Here is a 26919-nt window from a genome sequence, read left to right as displayed (position 1 = left end):
AAATGGTTGCCATCACTCCCTTCCTAAATAAGAAACTCAATCTTTTGAATCCTTGCAAACCATTAAAATTCTTCCCAAAGTTTTAAATGCATTGTCAGTTCTCCAATTCTTAGGTACTTATTACAAACAGCCTACTTCTCAAAAAAAAAGAGCATATTCCCTGGCTGGGAACACAATGCATTGTGCTAGGAAACCTGTCTACAGTGAACTTGATGAACTCTTCCCTAAAGATTTCTACATCACCTATGTTGGAAGCTCTCCATACTTCCTGAATGATTCTCTGTCCAACAGTACAGCCACTGATGGAGGACCAACAGAATACTTCTTACAAAAATTCCTTTCCGGTATTCTTTATTATAACAAAACTAATTCTATTTCCTGATTTTTGTAGACAGAATTATTTCTAATCACTATACTAATATCTTTTATTAGAGCCGTTCATCCTCTGTTGGCAGAAAGGTACGGTTCTGTGAGTAAAACAATATAGATAGGGGAAGTTCATGTTAATTCTTCCTATTTAGGCACTAGGCCCCAGATGTTAGATGAAAGGCTGCAAATGGCATTGTCTTGTGTGAAACTAATACCCCAGGTCAACGTTAAGTCTTAGTACATCCAGAGGGCAGTTCAAAGTTAGCCACACTGCAGTGGAACAAGAATTCTATATGCTATATATATATATATATATATATATATATATATTCAATTTACTCTCAATGCTATCAAAGTGGTTAGGAGTACAAGGGAAGAAAAATACTTGTATCCTCTTATTCTGCCCTGAAAGGAAAGAACATCATTTGAGAACACCAAAAGACAATTTCCATAATTCACCGTTAGTTATGCGTAAATCATGCAATGATAATTCCCTGCCCATTTTTCAAAATCAAAGGATATAGTTGAAATGAAAAGCTAGTTGCATATCAAAGCTATTCACACAAGCTTAAAAACCTACACCGACACAAAGGGGTTCATTAAAACTGGAGTATAGGCTAGTAAAACTAATGTAATCTGCATTTCAAGGATCAGAGTTAGATGCATAACAACCATTTGTACAACTTTAATTCAGTATAGAAGGAATCAATTACAAGTGCTAATGTTCATACGTGATAACATTAAGAAATTGACAACCAAATGAACTGCAATGAGCTCAATGGAATGGATTTTTCTAACAGGTATTTTACAAAAAAAAATCCTACTAAGGTTTATAGTTAAGCTCAAAGCTATGACTTTCACAACAAGTTCTTGAAAAAGAATAAAATACTCATTTTATTAAAAAAAACAAAAAGATACTATTTTAGAAAGAGGAGTGGACTGGAAGAATAGTATAGAGTACCAAGTGCTAAGCAAGATGCCTTTGGACTCAGTAGTGGTCCCAAAGCTCTTCCCAAAATGGATACCAATCTTGATGATTTCAACAGAATTACTGAGGCTGTTTTCCATTTTGAACTCAACCAAAATAAGAGAATCAAAATCCAAAAGAAAGATAACTAACTGACACAAACTGAACTTTCTAGGCAATGATTAAAGGCAGAAGTAGCAGAAAATTACACAAAAGCTACTGTCAACCTGCCATTTCCTGAATAGCCCTACATGAATACGTAAACAACTGTAATTCTGATTTAAATTAATATGTTTTCTATGATATGACTTTTTGAGCTTGCTGGTTGCTTTCCCTGTTTATTTGCATTACTTCGAGATACCTTCCATGTTTGGTATAACAAACTGATCAAAAGTGAAGATTTCTTGAACAGTCATTAATAATTTGTTAAACCTTTAACAAATCCAGTGGCTAAACAAAAAGCTGTGTCAGCACAGTGTTCTCCCAAGTGTGGAAAACAGATAATTATTGCCATATGAAATAAGGTCCATGTAAGTAATGGAACAACATGAATCAGAATCAGGTTTATCATCAATAACTTGCACTCAGTGGCCATTTTATTAGGTTCACGTTAATGAAAAATATTTAATCAGCCAATTGTGTGGCGCTACCTCAATGCATAAAGGATTGCAGACATGGTCAAGATATTCAGTTGCTGTTCAGACCAAACATCAGAATGGGCAAGAAATGAGATCTAAGTGACATGGACTGCAGAATGATGTTGGTGCCAGACGGGTGGTTTGATTGTCTCAGAAACTGCTGATCTCCAGGAGAAATAGAAGTAGAATTAGGCCATTTGACTCATCAGGACTGATGCCCATTTAATCATGGCTGATCCTTTTTCCCCTCCTCAGCCTCACTCCCAGTCTTTCTCCCCGTAACCTTAAATACACCCAATGACCTGGCCTCCACAGCTGCCTGCAGTAACAAGTACCACAAATTCACCACCCTCTGGCTAAAGAAATTTCTCCACAGCTTTGTTTTAGATGGACGCTCCCCTCTATCCTGAGACTGTTCTCTCTTGTCCTAGATTCCCCCACCATGGAAAACATCCTTTCCACATCTACTCTGTCTAGGCCTTTCGACATTCAAAAGGTTTCAATGACATGCCCCTCATTCTTCGAAATTTTAGCGAGTACAGACCCAGAGCTATCAAACGTTCCTCGTATGATAACCCTTTTGTTCCCAGAATCATCTTTGTGGACCTCCTCTGAACCCTCTCCAATGCCAGCACATCTTTTCTTAGATGAGGAGACAAAAACTGTTCACAATACTCAAGGTGAGGCCTTACCAATGCCTTATAAAGCCTCAGCATCACATCCCTGTTCTTATAGTCTAGACCTCTTGAAATGAATGCTAACATTGCATTTGCCTTCCTCACCACCAACTCTACCTGCAAGTTAACCTTTAAGGTGTTCTGCACAAGGACTCCCAAGCCCCTTTGCAACTCCGATTTTTGGATTTTCTCCCCATTTACAGGCATCCCACCTCTCCCGGAAGTTCCGGGAGTCTCCCGCATATTAATAATGGCTCCCTGATGCCCGCAAATTATATACAATGTCCCGGAAATTGATTTTTTTGAGAGCGAGTGTGAGAGAACGTGCGAGAAAGAGCGAGAGCGCGAACGCAAGAGCAAGAAAGCAAGCGCGAGACAGCAAGCTCAAGAGCGAGAGAGACAGCAAGAAAGCAAGCACGAGTAAGAGCGACCACGAGAGAGCGCGATAGCAAGAAAGCAAGCGCAAGAGCGCGAGCGCGAGTGAGCGACCATGAGAGAGAGTGCGAGAGCGAGAGCGAGAGCAAGAGCAAGAAAGCAAGCGCGAGAGAGCAAGCATAAGTGAGAACAACCATGAGTGAGAGAGCGCGCGCATGACAGAGAGAGCAAGAGCAAGAATGTTCCAAAAAAAGAAAATATGAAACGTACGTCACCCCAGATTACACTAAAGTGTACTCCTGCCTAATAGGGGTCAAAAATAATGACAGTGTTGCTCGCTGCACTGTTTGCAACAGTGACTTTTCTATTGCCCATGGTGGGTTAAGACTGTAAAAGACATGTTGAGGTGAGTTTAACAGGTGTCTTTCGTTCATTAGCATAGCTAATGTTATTTAAACTAGCTGGCTAGCTGCTAAGGTGCTACTCTATTGCAGACATCTCACCTCTCCCGGAAGTCTCCCGCAAATTGATGATGCTACCTCCCTGAAATGAGTTTTCGCAGGGTGGGATGTCTGCATTTAGAAAATAATCTGCACATTTGTTGATACTACTAAAGTGCATGACCATGCATTTTCCAACATTGTACTTCATTTGCCACTCTTGCCCATTCTCCTAATCTGTCTAAATTCTTCTGCAGCCTACCAGTTTCCTCAAAACTACCTGCCCCTCCGCCAATCTTCGTATCATCTGCAAACTTGGCAACAAAGCCATCTATTCCATCATCTAAATCATTGATAAACAACATAAAAAGATGCAGTCCCAACTCCGACCCCTGCGGAACACCACTAGTCACTGGCAGCCAACCAGAAAAGAATTCTTTTATTTCCACTCACTGCCTCCTACCAGCCAATGCTCTAACCATGCCAGTAACTTTCCTGTAATACCATTGGCTCTTAACTTGGTACACAGCCTCATGCATGGCACCTTGTCAAAGGCTTTCTGAAAGTCCAAATATACAACATCCACTGCATCCCCTTTATCTATCCTACGTGTAAACTCCTCAAAGAATTCCAACAAGTTCGTCAGGCAGAATTTTCCCTGAAGGAAACCATGTTGATTTTGTCCCATCTTATCCTGTGTCACCAAGTACTCTCCAACCTCATCCTCAACAATTGATTCCAACATCTTCCCAACCATTAAGGTCAAGCTAACTGGTCTATAATTCCCTTTCTGCTGCCTTCTGCCTTCCTGAAAGACTGGAGTGACAATTGCAATTTTCCAATCCTCTGGCACCAGGCCAGAGTCCAATGACTTTTCAAAGATCATTACTAATGCCTCCACAATCTCTACCGTTACCCCATTCAGAACCCTAGTGTGCAGATCATTTGGTCCGGGTGATTTATGTATCCTTAGGTCTTTCAGCTTTTTGAGCACCTTCTCCCTTGTAAAAGTAACTACACCCTCTCTCACCACCATTCAGAGCCCCAGACAGTCCTTCCAGGTGAGGCGACACTTCATCCGTGAGTCGGTTGGTGTGATATACTGCGTCCGGTACTCCCGGTACGGCCTTCTATATATTGGTGAGACCCGTTGCAGACTGGGAGACCACTTCGCTAAACACCTGCGCACTGTCTGCCAGAGAAAGCAGGATCTCCCAGTGGAACATTTTAATTCCACGTCCCATTCCTACTCTGATACAGGTGTCCCCCACTTTTCGAACGTTCGCTTTAAGACACCTCGCTGTTACAAAAGACCTACATTAGTTACCTGTTTTCGCTAACAGAAGGTGTTTTAACTGTTATGAAAAAAGGCAGCGCACGCCCCGAGCAGCCAAGCTCCTCCCCCGGAACTGCATTCTAGCCAGCATTGCTTAAACACATGCCTGTGAGCATCTATGCTTATGTCGATTTATTTTGAGCACCCATTAGCAAGATGAGTTCTAAGGTATCGGAAAAGCCTAAAAGAGCTCGTAAGGGTGTTACACTTAAGCGTAAAACTAGACATAATTAAGTGTTTCGATCATGGTGAATGAAGTAAGGACAAAGTGAGTTTGGCTTGTGGAAGTTGATGAAGATGATGTTGAAGAGGTTTTGGCATCCCATGACCAAGAACTGATAGATGAAGAGCTGATGCAGTTGGAAGAGGAAAGGATAACAATCGAAACCAAATGCAGTAGCTAGCGGACCGAAAGTGAAGTCGTGCAGGAACTGAACGTGAAGCAACTGCGTGAGATTTCCGCTGAAATGATTGCAGAAAAGTATGACTTTAATTTTGAAAGGGTACATAGGTTTAGGGCATATTTGCAGGATGGTTTGAGTGCTTACAAAGAACTGTACAATAGAAAAATGCGCGAGGCTAAGCAGTCAAGCATACTGTCGTTTTTCAAGCCTTCCACATCAGCCACAGCAGACAACGAACCTCAACCTTCGATATCGAGACAGGCAGACATAGAACAAGATGACCTGCCTGCCCTGATGGAAACAGACAATGATGAGGTGATACTCAAGTGTCCCACCACCCCAACCTTCGAGCCGCAGACCAATACATTGCCACGAAGAATGCAGCGGTAGCCAGAGTGCACCCAGCACATCTTTAAGGAAAAAAGTCGAAATAAACAAGCTAATTAATTAGGTGACGCCCGGCACGTAAATGTCGGCCCAGATCAGAGGCAATTGCCGATTGCGTCGCCTCTGATCTGGGCCGACATTTACGTGCCAAGCGGCACCTAATTAATTAGCTTGTTTACTTCGGCTTTTTTCTTAAAGATGTGCTGGATGCAGCCCGGCTACCACTGCACCATTGCATTCTTCGCAGATCAGTATCAGTCGGCAGCCTGGAGGTTGGGGGCCACTGCAACACCCCAACCTCTAACAACTCAGCCTAACACACCATCAACGGTGTGCTCACACTGTCTTCCGGATTCCAGTAAGTGATACTACACTGTACATACATTATTCCTACTTTATAGGCTGTGTATTTTTATGTGTTATTTGGTATGATTTGGCAGCTTCATAGCTTAAAGGTTACTGGAGAGAGTGTTTCTGCCGAGAGCACTTGCGTGAGCTTTTCACTACAGTGGACAATGGGGCAATGGTTGCAGAAAAGTATTTCTACTTTATATAGGCTGTGTATTTATCATATCATTCCTGCTTTTACTATATATTACTGTTATTTTAGGTTTTATGTATTATTTGGCATGATTTGGTAGGTTATTTTTTGGGTCTGTGAACACTCACAAATTTTTCCCATATAAATAAATGGTAATTGCTTCTTCACTTTACGACATTCCAGCTTACGAACCATTTCATAGGAACACTCTACCTTCGGATAGCGGGGAAAACATGTATGTCTATCCATGGCCTCCTCTATTGTCAAGATGAGGCCACACTCAGGTTGGAGGAACAACACCTTACACCTGATGGCATGAACATTGACTTCTCTAGCTTCCGTTAATGCTCCTCTTTCCATTCTTACCTCATCCCTTATTTATGTATTTATTTATTTATTCATTCCCTTTTTTTTCTTTCTCTCTGTCCCTCTCACAATAACTCCTTGCCTGCTCTTCATTTTCCTCTGGCAATCCCCTCCTCCCCCTTTTTTGCTCCCTAGGCCTCCCGTCCCATGACCCTCTCCCTCCTCCAGCCTTGCATCTCTTTTGCCAATCAATTTTCCAGCTCTTGGCTCCATCCCTCCCCCTCCTGTCTTCTCCTATCATTTCCGATCTCCCCTTCCCCCTCCCACTTTCAAATCTCTTACTATCTCTTCTTTCGATTAGTCCTGACAAACGGTCTCGGCCCAAAACGTCGACTGTGCTTCTTCCTATGAATGTTGTCTGGCCTGCTGCGTTCCACCAGCATTTTGTGTGTGTTGCTTGAATTTCCAGCATCTGCAAATTTCCTCGTGTTATCATTTTCAGGAACCTCCTTTTAACCCTCTCCAGTTTCAACACATTCTTTCTAAGATAAGAGGACATAACTACACACAAAACTCCAAGTGAGGTCTCACCAAGTCGCAACATTACATCCTTGCTTTTATACCCTACTCTTGAAATGAATGCTAACATTGCAGTTGCCTTCCTCACCACGACTCAACCTGCAAATTAACCTTTAGTGAATCCTGCACAAGGACTCCCAACCCCTTTGCATATCACTTTTTTGTATTTTCTTCCCCTTTAGAAAGTAGTCAACCCTTTCATTTCTTCTATCAAAGTGCATGATCATACACTTCATGACACCATACTCCATCTGCCATTTCTTTGCTCATTCTCCCAATCTGTCTAAGCTCTTCTGTGGCCTCCCTATTTCCTAAAAACTACTGCCCCTTCACCCATCTTCATATCATCTGCAAACTTGCAACAAAGCCATCAATTCCATCATCCAAATCAATGACATATAACATAAAAAGAATCAGCCCCAATATAGATCCCTGTGGAACACCACTAGTCACCGCCAGCCAACCAGAAGAGGCTCCCTTTATTTCCATTCTTTGCTTTCTGCCAATCAGCCACTGCTTTATCTATACGAGAATCTTTTCTGTAATCCCATGGGCTCATAGCTGGTTAAGCAGTCTCACGTGTCAAAGGCCTTCTGAAAATCCAGGTACACAACATCAACTGATTCTCCTTCGTTCATCCTATCTGTTATTTCTTCAGAGAATTCCAACAGATTTGTCAGGCAAGATTTTCCTTTGAGGAAACCATGCTGACTATGCCCTACTTTGTCATGTGTCTTCAAATATCCCAAAACCACATAATTAACAATTGACTCCAGCATCTTCCCAACCACAGAAGTCAGACTAACTGGCCTACAATTTCCTTTCTTCTCTCTCCCTTCAAGAGTAGAGTAACATTTGCAATTTTCCAGTCTTCTGGAACCATTCTAGAATCTAGGGATTCTTGAAACAACATCCCTAATGCCTCCACAATCTCTTCAGCCACCTTTTTCAGAACCCTAGGGTGTACACTATCTGGTCAGGTGACTTATCCGCCTTCAGAGCTTTCAGTTTCCCAAGAACCTTCTCTCTAGTTATGGTAATTTCACATACTTTATGATTCCTGACATCTGGAATTTCCACCATACTGCTAGTGTCTTCCACAGTGAAGACTGATGCAAAATACTTAGCTAATTCATCCACCATTTTGTTTTCCACCATTACTACCTCTCCAGCATTGTTTTGCAGCTGTCCAATATCCATTCTCCTTTATTTTATGTATCCGAAGAAACTCTTGGCATCCTCTTTAGGATTGGCCAATTTTCATATTCCAGCTTCACCTTTTTAAATTACCTTTTTCATTCCTTTGTGCTGGTATTTAAAAGCTTCCCAGTCCCATAATTTCCCACTAATTTTAGTTCTATTATATGCCCTCTTTGGCTTTTACATTGGCTTTGACTTCCCTTGTTAGTTATGGTTGTGGCATCTTGCCTTTAGAATACTTCCTCCTCTTTGAGATTTATATATGCTGTGCCTTCCAAATTGCTTCCAGAAATTCCAGCCCTTGCTCCTCTGTTGTCATCCCCGCCAGTGTTCTTTTCCAATCAATTCTGGTTAAATCCTTTCTCTGTCATACGGTGGTGGCTGGGAATAGACTCAAGTGCAAGACACAGACACTGAAGTACTAGGGACAGGACTAGGATACAGGGCGACGGCAAGGACATGGATTGGAAAACCAGGAACCTGGAACAGGACTTGACAAGAGAGCTAGGAGCCTGGGCTTGGACTCCGAGCCAGAGACTGGATAAGGACCCAGTACCTGGGTCTTGCCTCTGGCTCGGACCCCAGAACCCGGCAAGGACGAGGCTTGGCAGGCAGGCAGGACAAGGCTGGAGTCTTCAGGCTTGAGGCTAGAGGCGAGACTTGGCAGGAGGCAGGAGGCTAGAGTCTTCAGGCTTGAGGCGAGGCTTGGCAGGAGGCAGGATGGACTCCGAGCCAGAGACTGGACAAGGACCCAGTACCTGGGTCTTGCCCCTGGCTCGGACCACAGAACTAGGCAAGGACGAGGCTTGGCAGGAGGCAGGAGGCTGGAGTCTTCAGGCTTGAGGCTACAGGCGAGGCTTGGCAGGAGGCTGGAGTCTTCAGGCTTGAGGCTAGAGGCTTGGCTTGGCAAGAGGCTAGAGGCTAGAGACTTGGCTTGGCAAGAGGCTAGAGGCTAGAGGCTAGAGGCTAGAGACTTGGCTTGGCTTGGCAAGAGGCTAGAGGCTAGAGACTTGGCTTGACAAGAGGCTAGAGACTAGAGACTTGGCTTGGCTAGAGGCTAGAGACTTGGCTTGGCTAGAGGCTAGAGACTAGAGACTTGGCTTGGCTTGGCAAGAGGCTAGAGGCTTGGCAAGAGGCTAGAGGCTAGAGACTTGGCTTGGCAAGAAGAGGCTAGAGGCTAGAGGCTAGAGACTTGGTTTGGCAAGAGGCTAGAGACTAGAGACTAGAGACTAGGCTTGACAAGAGGCTAGAGGCTTGGCTTGGCTAGAGGCTAGAGACTTGGCTTGGCTTGGCTTGGCAAGAGGCTAGAGGCTAGAGGCTAAAGTCTTCAGGCTTGAGGCTAGGCAGGAGGCTGGAGTCTTCAGGCTTGAGGCTAGAGGCTAGGGACTTGGCTTAGCAAGAGGCTAGAGACTTGGCTTGGCAAGAGGCTAGAAGCTAGAGACTTGGCTTGACTAGAGGCTAGAGGCTTGGCTTGGCAAGAGGCTAGAGACTAGACTTGGCTTGGCAAGAGGCTAGAGGCTGGAGTCTTCAGGCTTGAGGCTAGGCAGGAGGCTGCAGGTTTGAGGCTAGGCAGGAGGCTGGAGTCTCTTCAGGCTTGAGGCTAGGCAGGAGGCTGGAGTCTCTTCAGGCTTGAGGCTGGAGTCTTCAGGCTTGACGCTAGGCAGGAGACTGGAGTCTCTTCAGGCTTGAGGCTAGGCAGGAGACTGGAGTCTCTTCAGGCTTGAGGCTAGGCAGGAGGCTGGAGTCTCTTCAGGCTTGAGGCTAGGCAGGAGGCTGGAGTCTCTTCAGGCTTGAGGCTAGGCAGGAGGCTGGAGTCTCTTCAGGCTTGAGGCTAGGCAGGAGGCTGGAGTCTCTTCAGGCTTGAGGCTAGGCAGGAGGCTGGAGTCTCTTCAGGCTTGAGGCTAGGCAGGAGACTGGAGTCTTCAGGCTTGAGGCTAGACAAGAGGCTGGAGTCTTCAGGCTTGAGGCTAGGCAGGAGACTGGAGTCTTCAGGTGAGGCGAGGCTAGGCAGGAGACTCGAGGCGAGGCTGGAGGCAGCAGACTCGAGGCGAGGCTGGAGGCAGCAGACTCGAGGCGAGGCTGGAGGCAGCAGACTCGAGGCGAGGCTGGAGGCAGCAGACTCGAGGCGAGGCTGGAGGCAGCAGACTCGAGGCGAGGCTGGAGGCAGCAGACTCGAGGCGAGGCTGGAGGCAGCAGACTCGAGGCGAGGCTGGAGGCAGCAGACTCGAGGCGAGGCTGGAGGCAGCAGACTCGAGGCGAGGCTGGAGACTTGTGGCGCGGCAAGGCTGGAGGCTTCAGGCTTGAGGCTAGGCAGGCTCCACCTCCTCCTCCACCTGAAATTCTGAAATCCAAAAAGCTCCAAAAACCGAAGTTTTTTCTCCCAGCTGACGTCATTCAGGAGTGACGTGGCAGCACTAGCAGAGGCTGCCAGACGTCAGTTGTGGCTCAGCGCTCGTACTGGATACACATGCATTTGCTGTTCGCTGATATTTTGTGTTCACTGTTGACTTTGTGTTTAATTCCACTGTGAAAATGTCAAAAAGAGCTGCAGATACCCCTATGGGTAACAACGAGAAAAAGAGAAGGAAGCATCTATCATTAACAATAACGCAATGGAATTATTACAGAAGCTTGATCGTGGTGTGTCCATGTGGCGTCTGACTAAAGAAAATAGTGTCGGAACTACCACTGTATATGATTTAAATAAACAGAAAGAAAAGTTACTGAAGTTTTATAGTGACAGTGACGTTCTACATTTATTATTAGGGGTGCATGGGGTGTCATGTCAGAGAGGGGTAGCACCTCTGGTGGAGGAACATGTCACGTTCTTTTCAAGGCGGTTAATCCACCTTTGGTCCCCACCTGGCACTCAGCTCTCACCTGTGGCTCCCCGTAGCCATTTGCATGCGACAACAGCCACACCCCAGGCAACAACTTCGACAAGCTGGCTAAACCAGGTGAGGGTAGACGACCATGTCAAACCCTCGGTGAGATAGGGAGTTGTCTATCCCAGCACGTGAAGACAGACTCTGGCAGATTGAGCGGACAAGACCAATGGAAGGTCCAACGGTCAAGAAGGCAGTCTCTGCAAGCGTTGTGGAATGTGTAGAGCACGACAAGACACAGAAGACGTCCTGGTGATCCACTGCGCCTAGTCCCATCTCCAGCCATCTCGACTCTTGTCTTGCCACTGGATCCAGATGGGAATTGGGAAGAGAGAGTGAGGCTGACGCTGTGCAACTCTCCCTCACTTAAATTCAAATCACGTGCTAGCCTCGACACCATCATCATCATAATGGTGTCGAGGTCTTCATCGACGATGACGATGGACGAACATTTATTCCAGTAAGTCATTTACCCATGTGTTTGATTCGGTTCGTTTGAAGCTGTATATTTTTATGTTTTATTGAATGTTTTTGTTGGAAATAAAAATTTTTCCTGTCATTATTCCCTAAATAATACAGTATAACAACTATTTTCTTAGTATTAGGTATTATAAGTGATCTAGAGATGATTTAAAGTATACGGGAGGATGTGCGTAGGTTTGGTGCGCCGCTGGGTCCTAAAGTCCACCGCACTGAAACAGATTAAATAAGGGACTTGAGCATATGTGTTTTTTTGGTATCGGCGGGGGGGGGGGGTCTGAAATCCCAAAAATTCTGAATTCCAAAATGCAACTGGCCCCACGGATTTCGGATAAGGGATTGTGGACCTGTATTACTTCATATAAAATAATTTGCTTTTCTATTAGATATTAATTAGTGCATAACTTCTAATATTCTGCAAATCAAATTCTTTGAGCTAGATCATGGGATTGTGTATCCTGAATGCATCTGTGTCTTCTTAGAGAATGTGTGCAGCAGACACTAGTCTCCAAACCTCTACCTCTGGACCAAGACCTCAGCCTATGAAGATTCTTTGGTAGATGATGTGCAATGGCCACTGAATGACCAAAGAATTAAGGTACAGGTATCTTCCACTCCTCAGAACTGGAACAGAAGCTAGTCACCCTCTATCCTACCCAAAAGGACATGTATTCTGCTAACCACGAGACAAGTAGATAGCAATAGAAGCTTTCAAAGTAAGATGTATAACAGCAATTTCTGGGTGAGATTGTATAAAAGCTGCACAGTTGCAGAGACTGCACTGCAGATCTACAAATAGAAACATAAATTTCATCCGTCTTATTTTAAGGAAATAGAGCTGTATGCATTTTCTCCATTAAATAGCCATCCAGGTTTATCCCACTTCTCAATTCTTGGTGTGACCTTAAATCTACACCAAGAATTAAGTATGATTATATCTGTGCCTACCACACTTTCAAACAGCTAGATTCAAATCTCCAAGGCAGGGATTCCCGACCTTTTTTATGCCATGAATCCTTACCATTCACCAAGGGGTCTGTAGATCCCAGTATGGGAACCCTGCTCCAAGTTCTCATGGGGGGGGGGGGGAGGAGGGAAATAGTCCTTAACTTCCTTCTAATTCTGCTTACAATAACTTTTTATCACTGGTTATTGGTCTCTGCCAAGGGAAATAGATCCTTCCCATCTACAGCCTCATAGCAGCTAGAAACTTTTATTCACCTCATTTCTCACTCTCCTCTATTCTGGAGAAAAATAAATCCAACCTATTCATGATTTCCTCTTTGGTAAAATTCACTAGTTCTGGCAACACCTCATAAATTTCCTATGCACCCTGACAATAACATGGCTGTAACTATTTTCTGTACTCCAGTTATGACCTAGTTAGAATGTAACACAGCTTATTTTATACAATGCAATGGCTAATAAAGAAAAAAATGTCCTATTATATTCAGTGATTTGTAGACATGCATTTCAAAAATCTCTAAATTATGCTACAGTATCCTTTCACTTGTTATGGATCCTCCTGCCTTGTTCAACATTCCTTACACTTCCCTGGATGGGATTTCACCTGCCATTTCCGCCTAAAACAATGCATTGAATTTTTTTTTCTCCCACACTATTAAATACACCACCAATTTTTGCATAATCTACAAACTCATGCCTTCTGCACCAAAGTTTAACTCATTAGCACCACAAATAGAAAAGAACTTAATAATGTACCCTGAAGGAACTCAAACAGTATACCAGACAACATGTCTATTGATAATAACTTTTTTTTGTCAGAACCAGTTATGGATCTTCTTCCCTTGGATCTTGGGCTTTTATTTTTGTTGACCAATTTACTGCATGGAACCTTCAGCATAACTCTTCTAGTAATTGATTGACATCAAATTTGGTACCCTCATTACTCCTCCTTGTTACCTTTTCAATGCACTTATGCATTTTTATCCATGTCAGGAGCTTTTTAAAACTGCTTTAGGCTTGGTACTCATGATACTTATTTTGCCTCAGTTCTTTGATATATGCTCCTCAAATTCCATATGGTTTAAGACTGAGGTCACAGCTTTCATTAGAAGGAACACACTTATTTTGAACTTTTATAATCCTTTTCCTTAATACCTCTCAGATCTCTAGTGCTGATTTTTCCCCCATTAAGCTGATTCCTTTTTTAACCTCAAATCATATATTAGTTGAATAAGATTGGCCATCCCAATTTTATTCCTAGTCTAATATCATCTTAGTGACTGCACTAACGTTAACTGACAGAATCATTACTACCAAAATGAACCATCACAGGAATCTTATCTAAAAAATCTTATTCAAGCATTAATAGGATTGAAAAAAATAGAGTTTAAAAAAAATCTTTCTGAATCTCCAACTGCTTTCTTCCCAAATGTGTTTTTTTTTTAAAATAACTGTCATAGCTGCAATATCCCCAGCCAATTTTTCCATACTCAGGTCTCTGGAGCGTATGCACTGTCTGACTTGGAGTAAGATCAAATGTATCAGAGGTGATATGAAAGCACCTGCAAAGCTATTGAGACTGTTGGAGAATAAGATTGGATATTGCAGTGTTTGGGCTGGGAGATTATAATGTTGTGCTTTGAATGAATGAATGGTCTTATCTAACAGGCAAGCTGCAACACAGCTCATCAAATTTTGTGACTTTAATAAGAATGCCAGCAGAGGCAGAATAGCAAATGAAAGCTTATACATTTGTGTGAGTTTTGTTACTTTTGTTTTCTTGAGTGATTTCAATTTGGGAAGTTGGTGGTTGCTGACAAGGACAACAGTTAATACACATTTCTAATTGTCCTTGAGATGTGGCACTGATGAAGATATTTCCAATGTTATTGAGTAAAGGATTCCAAGATTTAGACCCAGTGATAAAGGAACAGCAATTATTTCCAAGTCATTTATAGGAAGGGAACATGCAAGTCAGTTAACTCATGCTGCTGCTTTTGTTCAACTTGGTGTTACAAGTCACAGGTTTGGAAGACATTCTCATAATCAAGAGGGGTACTTTGGCTTGGTTGGAATTGAGCTTCAAGTGTTGGAGCCTCATTCATCGAGGCATTTGTTGTATTCTGTCACACTATTGACTTATTCTTGTGGACAATAGAAAGCCCAAGGAGAACCCAACCCATTGTATCAGCCACTGTATTTTTATGACTAGCGCAGTTAATTTTATGGTTCTGGTATGGATGAGTAACTGAGTAAAAATAAATGGTTAGACTTGTTCTTGTTCAAAATAGTTTTTGCCTGTCTCTGATGGTACCAATATTACTAGTCATTCATCAGCCTGTGATGAATAATGTCTAGATTTTGCTGCATCCAGGGTAAAATTCCTTCAGTTTACCAAAGAGTCAATACTATAATTAGACAGTATGCATTCATCACTGCAGATTCCACTTTTAAGTATATCATAAGAAATTCAAGGAAATATCACAAAATTAAATTACAAAATGGATATTTCCAATATTAGATGTCAGATCTTGAAAGGAAGCAAATATTTAAATCCATGCACATTCAGGACTTCGGATATCCAAGAACACAATTCCACTTGAGTTCTGTAGTTGTACAAAGAAACTTCAATTTAGCTTTCACAAAGTTTTATTAGATATTGCCCATGTTAATAAAGTAGTTGGTAGCCTGAAACAGTATCACAGCCAAAATTTCAAATACTGTACAGGAGACTGGAGATGCAGAGGCAGTGTGCGATCCAAAAAACAGTGCAAATGATTGTCTTGGACATCTTTATTGTGATCACAAGACCCTGTTAGACATTAGTAATGTAGAATACTGCAAGTCTGGTTCACTGGTTTAATGGTGAGAATGGCAGCAGGAGAACTAGCTTGCTTTGGTTGTTGCGTGGATCAGACCTTCATGCCACGGTGTTGAGGAGATGCCAAGGCAGGGTAGGAATGAGCAGAGGCCGCTGTGGGCACACTGGAATCTGTACTGGGTTGGGGGCTGGGCCATCCCTTCATTGCCGAGCTCCAGTGTTCGCTCAGCGGAAGACAAGCTGGACCAAGGCAACACCCCATACATCATCAGAATTCAGGCCATGCCACTCAGGGACTTTGACTATATTTTTCTTCTTTTTTGGTAATTCTGTTTTTCTGCTATCATAATTATATGTGCTATGTGCTGTTAGTATTGTGGTTTGCACCTTGGCCCCAGAGGAACAATATTTTGTTTGCTGTATTTGTACATAGCTGAATGACTAAATTTGAACTTGAACTTGAACTTGATACTAGAATCTAGAGCAATTTGGTTTCACTCTCTCACTTCCCTTATCACACTCCATGACCTGTAGCACTTAGATGGAGGCTTGGAGGTGATAGTGAAGACAACACTCTTTACTCTTCTTCCCTTCCCTGACTCCATCTGTAATCAGCCTCTCCACCCCAAGTCCACCTTTCACTTGCCAGCTCTCATCCCACTTCTTCCCCCCTCACCTCTATTCCACCTACCTTACCTCTACTCCCTCAGTCCAGATAAAAGGTCTCAACCTGAAACATTATCTATGCACTTCCCACCACAGTTGCTACTTGACCCACCGAGTTCCTCCAGCAGCTCATTTTGCCCCCAACCAAAATTGATGCGTTCTGATGAAAATCAACAGAAAATGCTGGAGACACTCGACAAGTCATGCAGCATCTGCAGTGAAAGAAACAGAATTACTATTACTGGTTGATTTATCTTCCAGAGCTAGGAAAAGTTGGCATTCAAACAAGTTTTAGAGATGCAGAGAAAAATAGAATGGTGGAGGGCACCAAGAAAATGTCTGAGATGACTAACCAATCAGGAAGGATGGACTACAGGGGTATAAATACCATTGGACTAGACATGCCCAGGCATCATGCCTGATGAAGATGGCAGAGTTTGTCATCAAAAAGTTGGTTGAAATTGATATCAGAACTGTCTGGAAGCCCAAGAAGAGTTTATTTATCAGCACTTTATTTTCCAGCTAGGCATGATACAGCAACCTGCATTCAACAAATTTAATTTCAGAAACCATCCTTTCTGGTTTGCTTCAAAAGTGGGTAGTTTTAGCAAAAGTTTAACCAGTAGGTTTAACTCTTTTCTTTCCACACAGAAGCTCCCCAACCACCTAGTATTGCTAGCATTCTCTTCTCTTGGATAACCAATGCCAATAGTGTTTTGTATTTCAGTTCCAGCATTTCTCCTTATTCTTCTACTTACATCCTTTACCACCTGCCTTCAACCATCAGTGCTTCTTGGTCTCCATCTGAACACACAATTCTCTCCATCCCACCCCTTCTCTGCATCTTAAAACATTTGATTTCTTAAGTTTCATAGTGCTAGAGAAAGATCAAACAAAAATGTTAACACTCTCTTCTCTCTTCACTGATGCTGTTGGTTCCAGGAATGAAGCAGCTGATTATTGACTACAGGAGGTGGAAATCCAAGGTCCATGAGCCAGTCCTCATCTAGGAATCAGAGTGGAGAGGGTCAGCAATTTTAAATTTCTTGGCTTTATCATTTCAGAGAGTCTGTCCTGGGTCCTGCATAAAAGTGCCATTACAAAATAGGCATAGCAGCACTTTTACTTTCTTAGAAGTATGTAAAGGTACAGGACGTCATCAAAATTTTGACAAACTTCTATAGGTGTGTGGTGGAGAGTATACTGTCTGACTGTATCACAGCTTGGTATGGAAACTAATGCCCTTGAACAGAAAATCCGACAAAATGTCATGGATACAGCCCAGACCATCATGGGTAAAGCCCACTGAGCACATCTATACAAAGTGCTGTCCCAAAAAGCATCAAGGACCTCCACCAACCAGGCCACCAGTCTTTTGTTGCTGCCAGGCAGGTGGTACAGGAGCCACTGGACTCACATTACCAGGTTCAGAAACAGTTACTACCTTTCAACCATCAGGCTCTTTAACTAGAGGGAATAACTTGACTTGCCTCATCACTGAACTGTTCCCACAACCTATGGACTCACTTTCAAGGACTCTTCATCTCATGTTCTTGATAGTTATTGCTTGTTTATTTATTATTATTTCTCTTTGTGTTTGCAGTCTGTTGTTTTTTGCATGTTGGTTATTTGCCCACCTTGTGTCTTTTGTTGATTCTATTGTGTTTCTTTGTATTTAAACATAGAAAATAGATGCAGGAGTAGGCCATTCAGCCCTTCGAGCCTGCACCACCATTCAGTATGATCATGGCTGATCATCCAACTCAAAACCCTGTACCAGCCTTCCCTCCATACCCCCTCATCCCTTTAGCCACAAGGGCCATATCTAATTCCCTATTAAATATAGCCAATGAACTGACCTCAACTGTTTCCTGTGGCAGAGAATTCCACAGATTCACCACTCTCTGTGTGAAGAAGTTTTTCCTCATCTCGGTCCTAAAAGGCTTCCCCTTTATCCTCAAACTGTGACCCCTCGTTCTGGACTTCCCCAACATCAGGAGCAATCTTCCTGCATCTGGCCTGTCCAATCCCTTTAGGATTTTATACGTTTCAATCAGATCCCCCCTCAATCTTCTAAATTCCAACGAGTATAAGCCTAGTTCATCCAGTCTTTCATCATATGAAAGTCTTGCCATCCCAGGAATCAATCTGGTGAACCTTCTTTGTACTCCCTCTATGGCAAGGATGTCTTTCCTCAGATTAGGGGACCAAAACTGCACACAATACTCCAGGTGTGGTCTCACCAAGGCCTTGTACAACTGCAGTAGTACCTCCCTGCTCCTGTACTCCAATCCTCTTGCTATAAATGCCAGCATACCATTCACCTTTTTCACCGCCTGCTGTACCTGCATGCCCACTTTCAATGACTGGTGTATAATGACATCCAGGTCTCACTGCACCTCCCCTTTTCCTAATCGGCCACCATTCAGATAATAATCTGTTTTCTTGTTTTTGCCACCAAAGTGGATAACCTCACATTTATCCACATTAAATTGCATCTGCCATGAATTTGCCCACTCACCTAACCTAACCAAGTCACCCTGCATCCTCTTAACATCCTCCTCACAGCTAACATTGCCGCCCAGCCTCGTGTCATCCGCAAACTTGGAGATGCTGCATTTAATTCCCTCGTCTAAGTCATTAATATATATTGTAAACAACTGGGGTCCCAGCACTGAGCCTTGCGGTACCCCACTAGTCACTGCCTGCATTCTGAAAAGGTCTCATTTATTCCCACTCTTTGCTTCCTGTCTGCCAACCAATTCTCTATCCACATCAATACCTTACCCCCAATACCGTGTGCTTTAAGTTTGCATACTAATCTCCTGTGCATGTCCACAAGAAAGTGAATCACAGGGTAGTATATGGTGATATACATGTACTTTTCAAAGTAAATTTATTGTCACTTTGACATACATAAGAGGCAAGGTTCTTCCAGAGCTTTGACCAGGTGGTTACCAAGAGGGGATTTCCCTTAGTGGGGGTTATTTAGAACTTTGGGGGAGGGGAGAAGAAGAGACATCATTGTTTGTTTTATAACACAGAATCACTCAATTCAGGCAGTTGAGGAATTTGCTTTCTCTAGACGGTGATGGATCACTGGAATTCTGCACCTCAGAGAGCTATGCACTCAATGTCATTTGATAGATTTGAGTTACAAAGAAACCATGGGTTATGGGAGATAGCAAGGGAGCAACAGGGAAGATTTGATGCACTATGATTTCACTAACTGGTAGAACACATTCTCTGGGCATCTCCTGATGAAGGGTTTTGGCCCAAAATGTCAAATATCTATTTCCTTCCATAGATCTTATCTTCCATAGATTCCATAGGCCTCATCTCAAACAATAACGAGGTGGCCTACAGGGAAGAAGTCATCTCTCTGACACAGTGGTGTCAAGAAAACAGCCTCTACCTCAATGTCACAAAAACAAAGAAGCTGGTTGTGGATCACTAGAGGAATGGAGACAGCTAACCCCTATTGACATCAATGGATCTGGGGTTGAGAGGGTAAACAGCTTTAAGTTCCTTGGCATCCACATCACCAAGGACCTCACGTGGTCTGTACACACCAGTTATGTGGTGAAAAAGGCACAACAGCGCCTCTTTCACCTCAGACAGTTGAGAAAGTTTGGTATGTGCCCCAAATCCTAAGAACATTCTACAGGAGTACAATTGAGAGCATCCTGACTGGCTATATCATTGCCTGGTATGGGAACTGTACCTCCCTTAATCACAGGACTCTGCAGAGAGTGGTTCAGACAGCCTAGCACTTCTGTAGTTGTGAACTTCCATGATTCAGGACATTTACAAAGACAGGTGTGAAAAAAAAGGGCCCGAAGGATCAGGGCCAGATTAACCTAGTAGCAAAAGTAGCATATGCTACAGGCCCTGCACTAAATGCTTGCAACCTGCAGTCTGGTGAAATCGGCATCTCACAGTTGTGTTGCCCTCAAGGCATTTATTTAACTTTATTAAATTTCCACTTTAATTAATTTGTAACTATTTTCTAGTTGAAGTTAAACGTTGCAGTTTAACAACGGGTAAAATTTACTGTTTATGGTATATCGCAGCATGTGATCACGTCACCTCCAATTTCGCCACATCTTGTGGGTAACTTCTGTTTCGGGAAAAACGGAAAGGAGGGGGCCCACATGAGAAGCATGAAGGTGAAAAGCTCCACAAAGAAACGTTATAGAAGCAATGCCACAAGTTCATAGACGTGTTGAAGTAAATTCTGAAGCAGATTCTGTTAAAAGTAGCGTCGGTTGATGAGGTTACTTACAAGTATTCACAATGCAAATGTGGTGCAGAGAATGAAACAGACACTGAATATGTTTTGTATTATTTTATGAACAGTTTTCACCATACGATGTCAACGTGGAAGAGTGAACAGTAAACGGTCAATTTTACTGTGACTCTGTCATCATTAGCTCTGGTTTAACCTGGTGTTTAGTCAGAGTTTCAACACACTGCACAACAGCAGTACACACCGTGTTCTCACGATGATCTGGCAACGCTGTTATTTTCATGTTGAGGGAGCTGCATGCTGCATGGTATGCGTGTGCAGGTGTGTGTTGGCTCCTTGCTGTGTTGTGGTGACCTCTGTGCTATCTCCCATGCTCCCAAGCCACTGCAGCATGCGCTGTTACGCCGCTGACTTTGACTGTGCGCTATGCTTTGCCGTCTAGACTAGTTGAAAGATTTGTGAAGTTTTTGGATATGGAAGGTCATAGTGCTGAACAACTCGCTCAAAGTTTACTTGACTTTTTAAAGGAAAATGACATTGATACAAAAGACTGCCATGGTCAAAGTTATGACAATGCCAGCAACATGAGCGGCAAGTATAGAGGCTTACAAGCATGAATTAAAGAGCTGAATGAGTTTGCAGATTACATTCCATGTTTGACACATTCACTAAATTTGGTTGGAAAATGTGCTGCTAAATGTTGTTAAGAAGCATTAATTTTCTTTCAATTTGTAGAAAGCCTGTAAAGGTTTCCCCCGCCATCCGAAGGTAGAGCGATCCTATGAAACGGTTCGTAAGCCGGAATGTTGTAAAGCGAAGAAGCAATTACCATTTATTTATATGGGAAAACCTTGTGAGCGTTCGCAGACCCAAAAATAACCTACCAAATCATGCCAAATAACACACAAAACCTAAAATAACAGTAACATATAGTAAAAGCAGGAATGATATGATAAATACACAGCCTATATAAAGTAGAAATACTTTTCCACAATCATTGCCTGAACTGTTCTCTGTAGCGAAAATCTCACGCAAGCGCTGTTGGCAAAAACACACTCTCCAGTAACCTCTAAGCTATGAAGCTGCCAAATCATAGCAAATAACACGTAAAATACACAGCCTATATAAAGCAGAAATAATGTATGTAGAGTGTAGTATCACTTACGGGAATCGGGAAGACAGCGAGCACACTGATGATGGTGTGTTAGGCTCAGTTGTCAGAGGTTGGGGTGGTGCAGTGGCCCCCACCCTCCAGGCCGCCGACCGATACCGAACCGCAAAGCATGCAGGGGTACAGCAGTAGCCAGGAGGCACACAGCACATCTTTAAGAAAAAAGTCGAAATAAACATGCTAATTAATTAGGCACCGCCCGGCACATAAATGTCAGCCCAGATCAGAGACGATGCAATCAGCAATCGGCTCTGATCTGGGCTGACAATTACGTGCCGGGCGGCACCTAATTAATTAGCATGTTTATTTTGGCTTTTTTCTTAAAAATGTGCTGTGTGCCTCCCGGCTACTGCAGCATTCTCCCGGAATCGGTATCTGTCCGCGGTGTGGGGGCTGGAGTGGTGAAACACTGGGGTGTTATCTCATCGTCGATCAGGGCAGGCAGGTCATCTTCTCCTATCTCTGCCTGCCTCGATGTTGAAGGTCGAGGTTCGTCATCTACTGTGGAAGGCTTGCTTGACTGCTTAGCCAAGCGCATTTTTAGATCATACAGTTCTTTGTAAGGACTCAAACCATCTTGCAAATATGCTCTAAACCGACGTACCCTTTCAAAATTAAAGTCGTACTTCATCATTACTCATTCGGTTTCGATTGTTATCCTTTCCTCTTCCAATTGCATCAGCTCTTTGTCAATCAGTTCTTGGTCATGGGTTGCCAAAATCTCTTCAACATCATCTCTATCAACTTCCACAAGCCAAACTCACTTCGTCCTTACTTCGTTCACCACGATCGAAACGCTTAATTATGTCTAGTTTTACGCTAAATGTAACACCCTTATGAGCTCTTTTACGCTTTTCCGATACCTTAGAACTCATCTTGCAAATGGCTGCTCACAGGCACGTGTTTAAGCAATGCCAGCTAGAATGCCATTCCAAATCTGGGGGAGAGCGGCTGCTCGGGGCGCGCGCTGCCTTTTATTGTGCGCTGCTTTTCTTCGTAACAGTGAAAACACCTTGTTAGCGAAAACAAGTAACTAATTTAGGTCTTTCGTAACAGTGAGGTTTCGTAAAGCGAACGCTTGAAAAGCGGGGGAACACCTGTACACATTTTTTTCTGCTTCTACTTATCGGTGGGATCTGCTTTCTGCTGCATTATCTGATGGTGGTGCTCATTTGCCCATAGTGAAAAGAATGTCAGATACCAGGTGGTCAGCTCGTGCAGATGCAACAAAAGCACTTTTACACAGCTTTTCTGCAACAGAACAAGTCTGAGATGACATTTCAAATAACAATGAACAGAAGGCAGAGTGTCGACAACAGGCTCGTGGACTACTTTCAACCATGATGAAGTTGGAAACAGGAATAATGGTCATATTGTGGGATCAAGTATTACAGCATTTTCAAATAACCAGTGCTTCTTTGCAATCTTCTGGCCAAGACTTGAACACAGCTTGTGCACTCTATGAATCCTTGCATGGATATATTCAAGCTACGCGGTCTACTTTTTCCAGACATTGAGCAAAAAGCCAAGGATCTGACTAAGTGTGAAGATTATCAACAGCAAACTCGAAGAAAACACAAGCAAAATCTCACATATGATGATTTCAGTGGTTCCAGCATTCTTGATCCACTTGTTAATCTCAAACGCCTTCTCAGAAGTTTAAAAGCTGAACATTTCTTGCCATTATTGACAGCTTGCTTTCTGCCCTGTCAAAAAGGCAGAAAGGTTATCTAAAGGTGAATGGTGTTTTTGGATTCCTTCATCAGTTACAGTCGTTTACACCTGCAGAGATCGTAGAGGTCATCAAATCTTATTAAATCATATCCGGAAGATCTGGAAGAAAGCCTTGATGAAGAATTTGTGCAGTTTACTGAATTGTTGAAAACTGATCTTGCTTCTCATACTGGTGCCAAACAAGACCTTGTAGAGTTACAGTTGTACCGTTTGATGACTGGCAATTCTTTGGAGTCATGTTTTCCAAATGTAGAAAATGCTTTGCGCATGTGTTTGTCACTCATGGTTACCAACCATAGTGGAGAACACTCATTTTCAAAACTGAAAAGGATTAAAAATGAACTAAGGAGCACCATGGATCAAAACAGATTGAACAATCTCACTCTAATGAGCATTGAACATGAACTTCTGCATGAAGTAGACATTTCCAGTATCATCAACAAATTTACTCATGCTAAATCTAGAAAATGTAAGTTTTAAATTGTAGTTTTGTTACTTTTGACATTTGAAATTGATACCTACACGTAAGTAATACTATTACTGAAGTGTCAGGCATTTGTCGTATTATCTGGCTGTATAGCAAATGAAAAAATTGAATTACTTTACTATGCAAGTAAATAATATGTTTTAATTCTTATGTGCATTTTTTAAATTTAGGGCCCCTTTATAACATATGCTACAGGCCTCGCACTAGCTTAATCCGACCCCGTAAAGGATCATCGGGGACCCGAGTCACCCCAACCGCAATCTATTCCATCTGCTACCATCCAGGAAACTGTACCGCAGCATAAAAGCCAGGACCAACAGGCTCTGGGGCAGCTTCTTCCACCAGCTCATCAGACTGATGAACTCATGCTGATATGAGTGTACTCTATATTACATACTGTTCTATTTATTATAAATTACCATCACTACACATTTAGATGGAGACATAATGTGAAGGTTTTTACTTCTCATGTATGCGAAGGATACAAGAAATAAAGTCAATTAAATATGCGTGTTGCTCTGACTAGCAGGAAGCAAAAAGTGGGAATACGGGGGACCCATTCAGTTTGGCTGCTGCTGATTAGTGGTGTTCCGTAGGGGTCAATGTAGAGACTGCTTCTTTTCACATTAAATGATAATGATTTGGAGGACACAATTGAGAGCACTGGGCCAAGCTTGAGGACAATACAAAGACAGGTGGAGGGGCAGGTAGTGTTGAGGAAGCTGAAAATCTGCAGAAGGTCTTTGACCGATTAGGAGATTGGGCAAAGAAGTGGCGAATGGAAAAAAGTGTAGAGAAGTGTATGATCATGCACATTGGTAGATGGAACAAAACTGCAGACCATTTTCTGAATGGGGAGAAAATTCAAAAATCAGTGGTGCAGAGAGTCTTGGGAGTCCTCATGTAGGATTTCCTAAAGGTTAGTTTGCAGGTTGAGTCAGTGGTAAGGAAGGCAAAGGCAATGTTAGCGCTCATTTCGAGAGGACTAGAATATAAAAGCAGATATAATGCTGGGGTTTTATAAGGCACTTGGTCTATTCTGAGCAGTTTTTGGGTCCATTATATTGTGCTGGCATTGGACAGGGTACAGAGGAGACTCAAGAATTATTCCAGAATGAAAGGGTTAACGTATGAGATGCGCTTGAAGCCTCTGGACCTATACTTACTGGAGTTTAGAAGAATGAGGGAGATCTCATTGAAACCTATCGAATATTTAAATATTGAATATTGAAAGGCCTAGATAGAGTGGATGTGGTGAGGATGTTTTCCATAGTGGGGACCAGAGGGCACAACCTCAGAATCGAGGGGCATCCATTTAGAACAGAGAAGAGAAAAAAATTCTTTAGCCAGAGGGTGGTGAATCTGTGGAATTCATTGCCACAGACGGCTGTGAAGGCCAAGTCATTGTATATATTTAAAGCGAAAGGTGATAATTTCATTATTAGTCAGGCAATCAAAATATTACGGGGAGAAGGCAAGAGAATTGGACTGAGAGGGAGAATAAATCTGTTATGATAGAATGGCGAAGCAGTCAATAGATCGAATGGCCTAATTTTGCCAACATCTGCAAAATCTCGCATCCTTGGGTTGCCTCTTGCTTTCCTACGCTCCCCAGTGTCCAGGAGTGAGTGTCACGCCATCGACGTTTAGTTTCGTTCACTGTAAACTCCCCAGTAACGAGATGCTAATGATTCCTCAAGTTCAGACACTGGCACCGGGTTTAAAGTGGCGTTGGCCGCAAGCGGCCCTACCAAACATGGCCCAGTAGCGTCACTCTGTATCCCTATAGCAACCAGAGTGGCTAGGTGTGGAGGGTGAGTGTAGAAGGCACTGCCGACTCGGAGGCCACTCACCTGCCTTCTTCCCCGACACAGCCTCACTCACCTCAGTGAAGATATCGTGCAGGTAACGGAAAGGCGGCTTGCTGAGCAGCTTCTCGGTCAGCGGCGGCTTCTTGATCACTTTCCCCAGCGAGTCCTGAGTGCGCTTCACGAAGTTGGAACTCATGGCGCTTCCTCGGCCGCTCGCCGAACTCTTCCCGCACTTACTCTGCGATGTGGAAGCTCCTCCAATACGGGAAGTGGCCTAGGCCCAATCCGACCGATCCAAAGCGAAGCGCCTCCAGGCAGTCCCCCTCAAACCCACTTTAAACCGACTCCAACCCAACAGCCACCGCGCATCACACCGCCTCCGTCACGGCGCAGAACGCGCCTGCCTAGCAACAGCCGTAACAATCGACTTCAGTGAATCGGCGACCCATCTGATTGCCGTCCTTATGACTTGTGACTTGTCAGCACGGTTTTAGCCCCAGGTTGTTATTCGTGGCACCGAGTTTGCTGTGAAAACCTCTGTACTTCTACTCGTGAAAGATACTGTAGTAAATTGTAGGGAGCTTCTGGGCTGTTGCTGCAAAAGGCATAACGGTGAAAACCCTCCGGGACGGGAAAAGAGGTGGAGAGAACAACGCCAATGTTTGTCGTAGTGGTAATCAAAGGAGAGTGCGTGATGAGTTAGTTGGAGGTGCTGGCCGAGGGAGATCAATGGCAGCTGGTTAATTGTTGGTAATCTGCCTGCCCAGGGGGTGATGTAAATACATGTGAACAATCGAAAACAGACAGGAAATGAAAAAATACAAAAACTGGGTCTACCGACTTTGAGAATAAAAAGTGTTAGGTTTCAGGTTCTACTGGAAGGAAAGTAACAGTCTGAAACTGTTGCATTCAATGGTAATTCCTGATGCCTCGATGTGCATTGATTCAATAACATTTTGTGAAGGTGTAAAAGACTAAAGACAGAGGGAGGAATGGGATTTAAACTGCAACAATTTACTTGCCACAGATCACATATTCTGGGAGCTCAGTATCACCCTTATTAACTCGTGTAAACAGCAGTTAATAACTGTGTTTTCTTTTATTTCAATGTAGAGAATTCTACATCATGAGCATCCAATGCAATTATTTAAATTTGGGGGTATAAGTACACCTCTTTAATTACTTCATTGGGAAAACTGTTTAGATCGATAGTTGGTGGAAGGGCAAAACTTATAAAGGGGCAGATGCTGATTAAGAAGGTGCCAAGAGAAGGAGAGTATGAAGCAGATTTTTGAGGAGGAAGTATCTCCTTTTGAATGCCAAAAGAGGAGGGCAATGCACATCAGGTGTGGCATTACATTAACATTATTGGGAATTACATTGGATATTTGATTGAATGCAAGTGTGAGAACAAGGATTAAACAGAGTGG

At 43.1% G+C, this 26919-nt stretch overlaps 1 protein-coding gene across 2 annotated transcripts in view; it reads right to left on the bottom strand.

The window, feature by feature from the left end:
• traf3ip1 (TNF receptor-associated factor 3 interacting protein 1) overlaps positions 1-25922 on the bottom strand; it is a 139713-nt gene extending 113791 nt beyond the window's left edge. For both annotated transcript variants that reach the window (XM_072261448.1, XM_072261449.1), the window contains exon 1: positions 25563-25922. In XM_072261448.1, the coding sequence (XP_072117549.1) occupies positions 25563-25685 (123 nt within the window). In that variant the 5' untranslated portion in view covers positions 25686-25922. The remainder of the gene's footprint in view (positions 1-25562) is intronic.
• Between the last annotated feature and the right edge of the window lie 997 nt (positions 25923-26919).

This window comes from Mobula birostris, chromosome 6, assembly GCF_030028105.1.
Source record: "Mobula birostris isolate sMobBir1 chromosome 6, sMobBir1.hap1, whole genome shotgun sequence".
Lineage (NCBI taxonomy): Eukaryota > Metazoa > Chordata > Chondrichthyes > Myliobatiformes > Myliobatidae > Mobula > Mobula birostris.
This window is presented reverse-complemented; position numbering and strand designations above follow the sequence as displayed.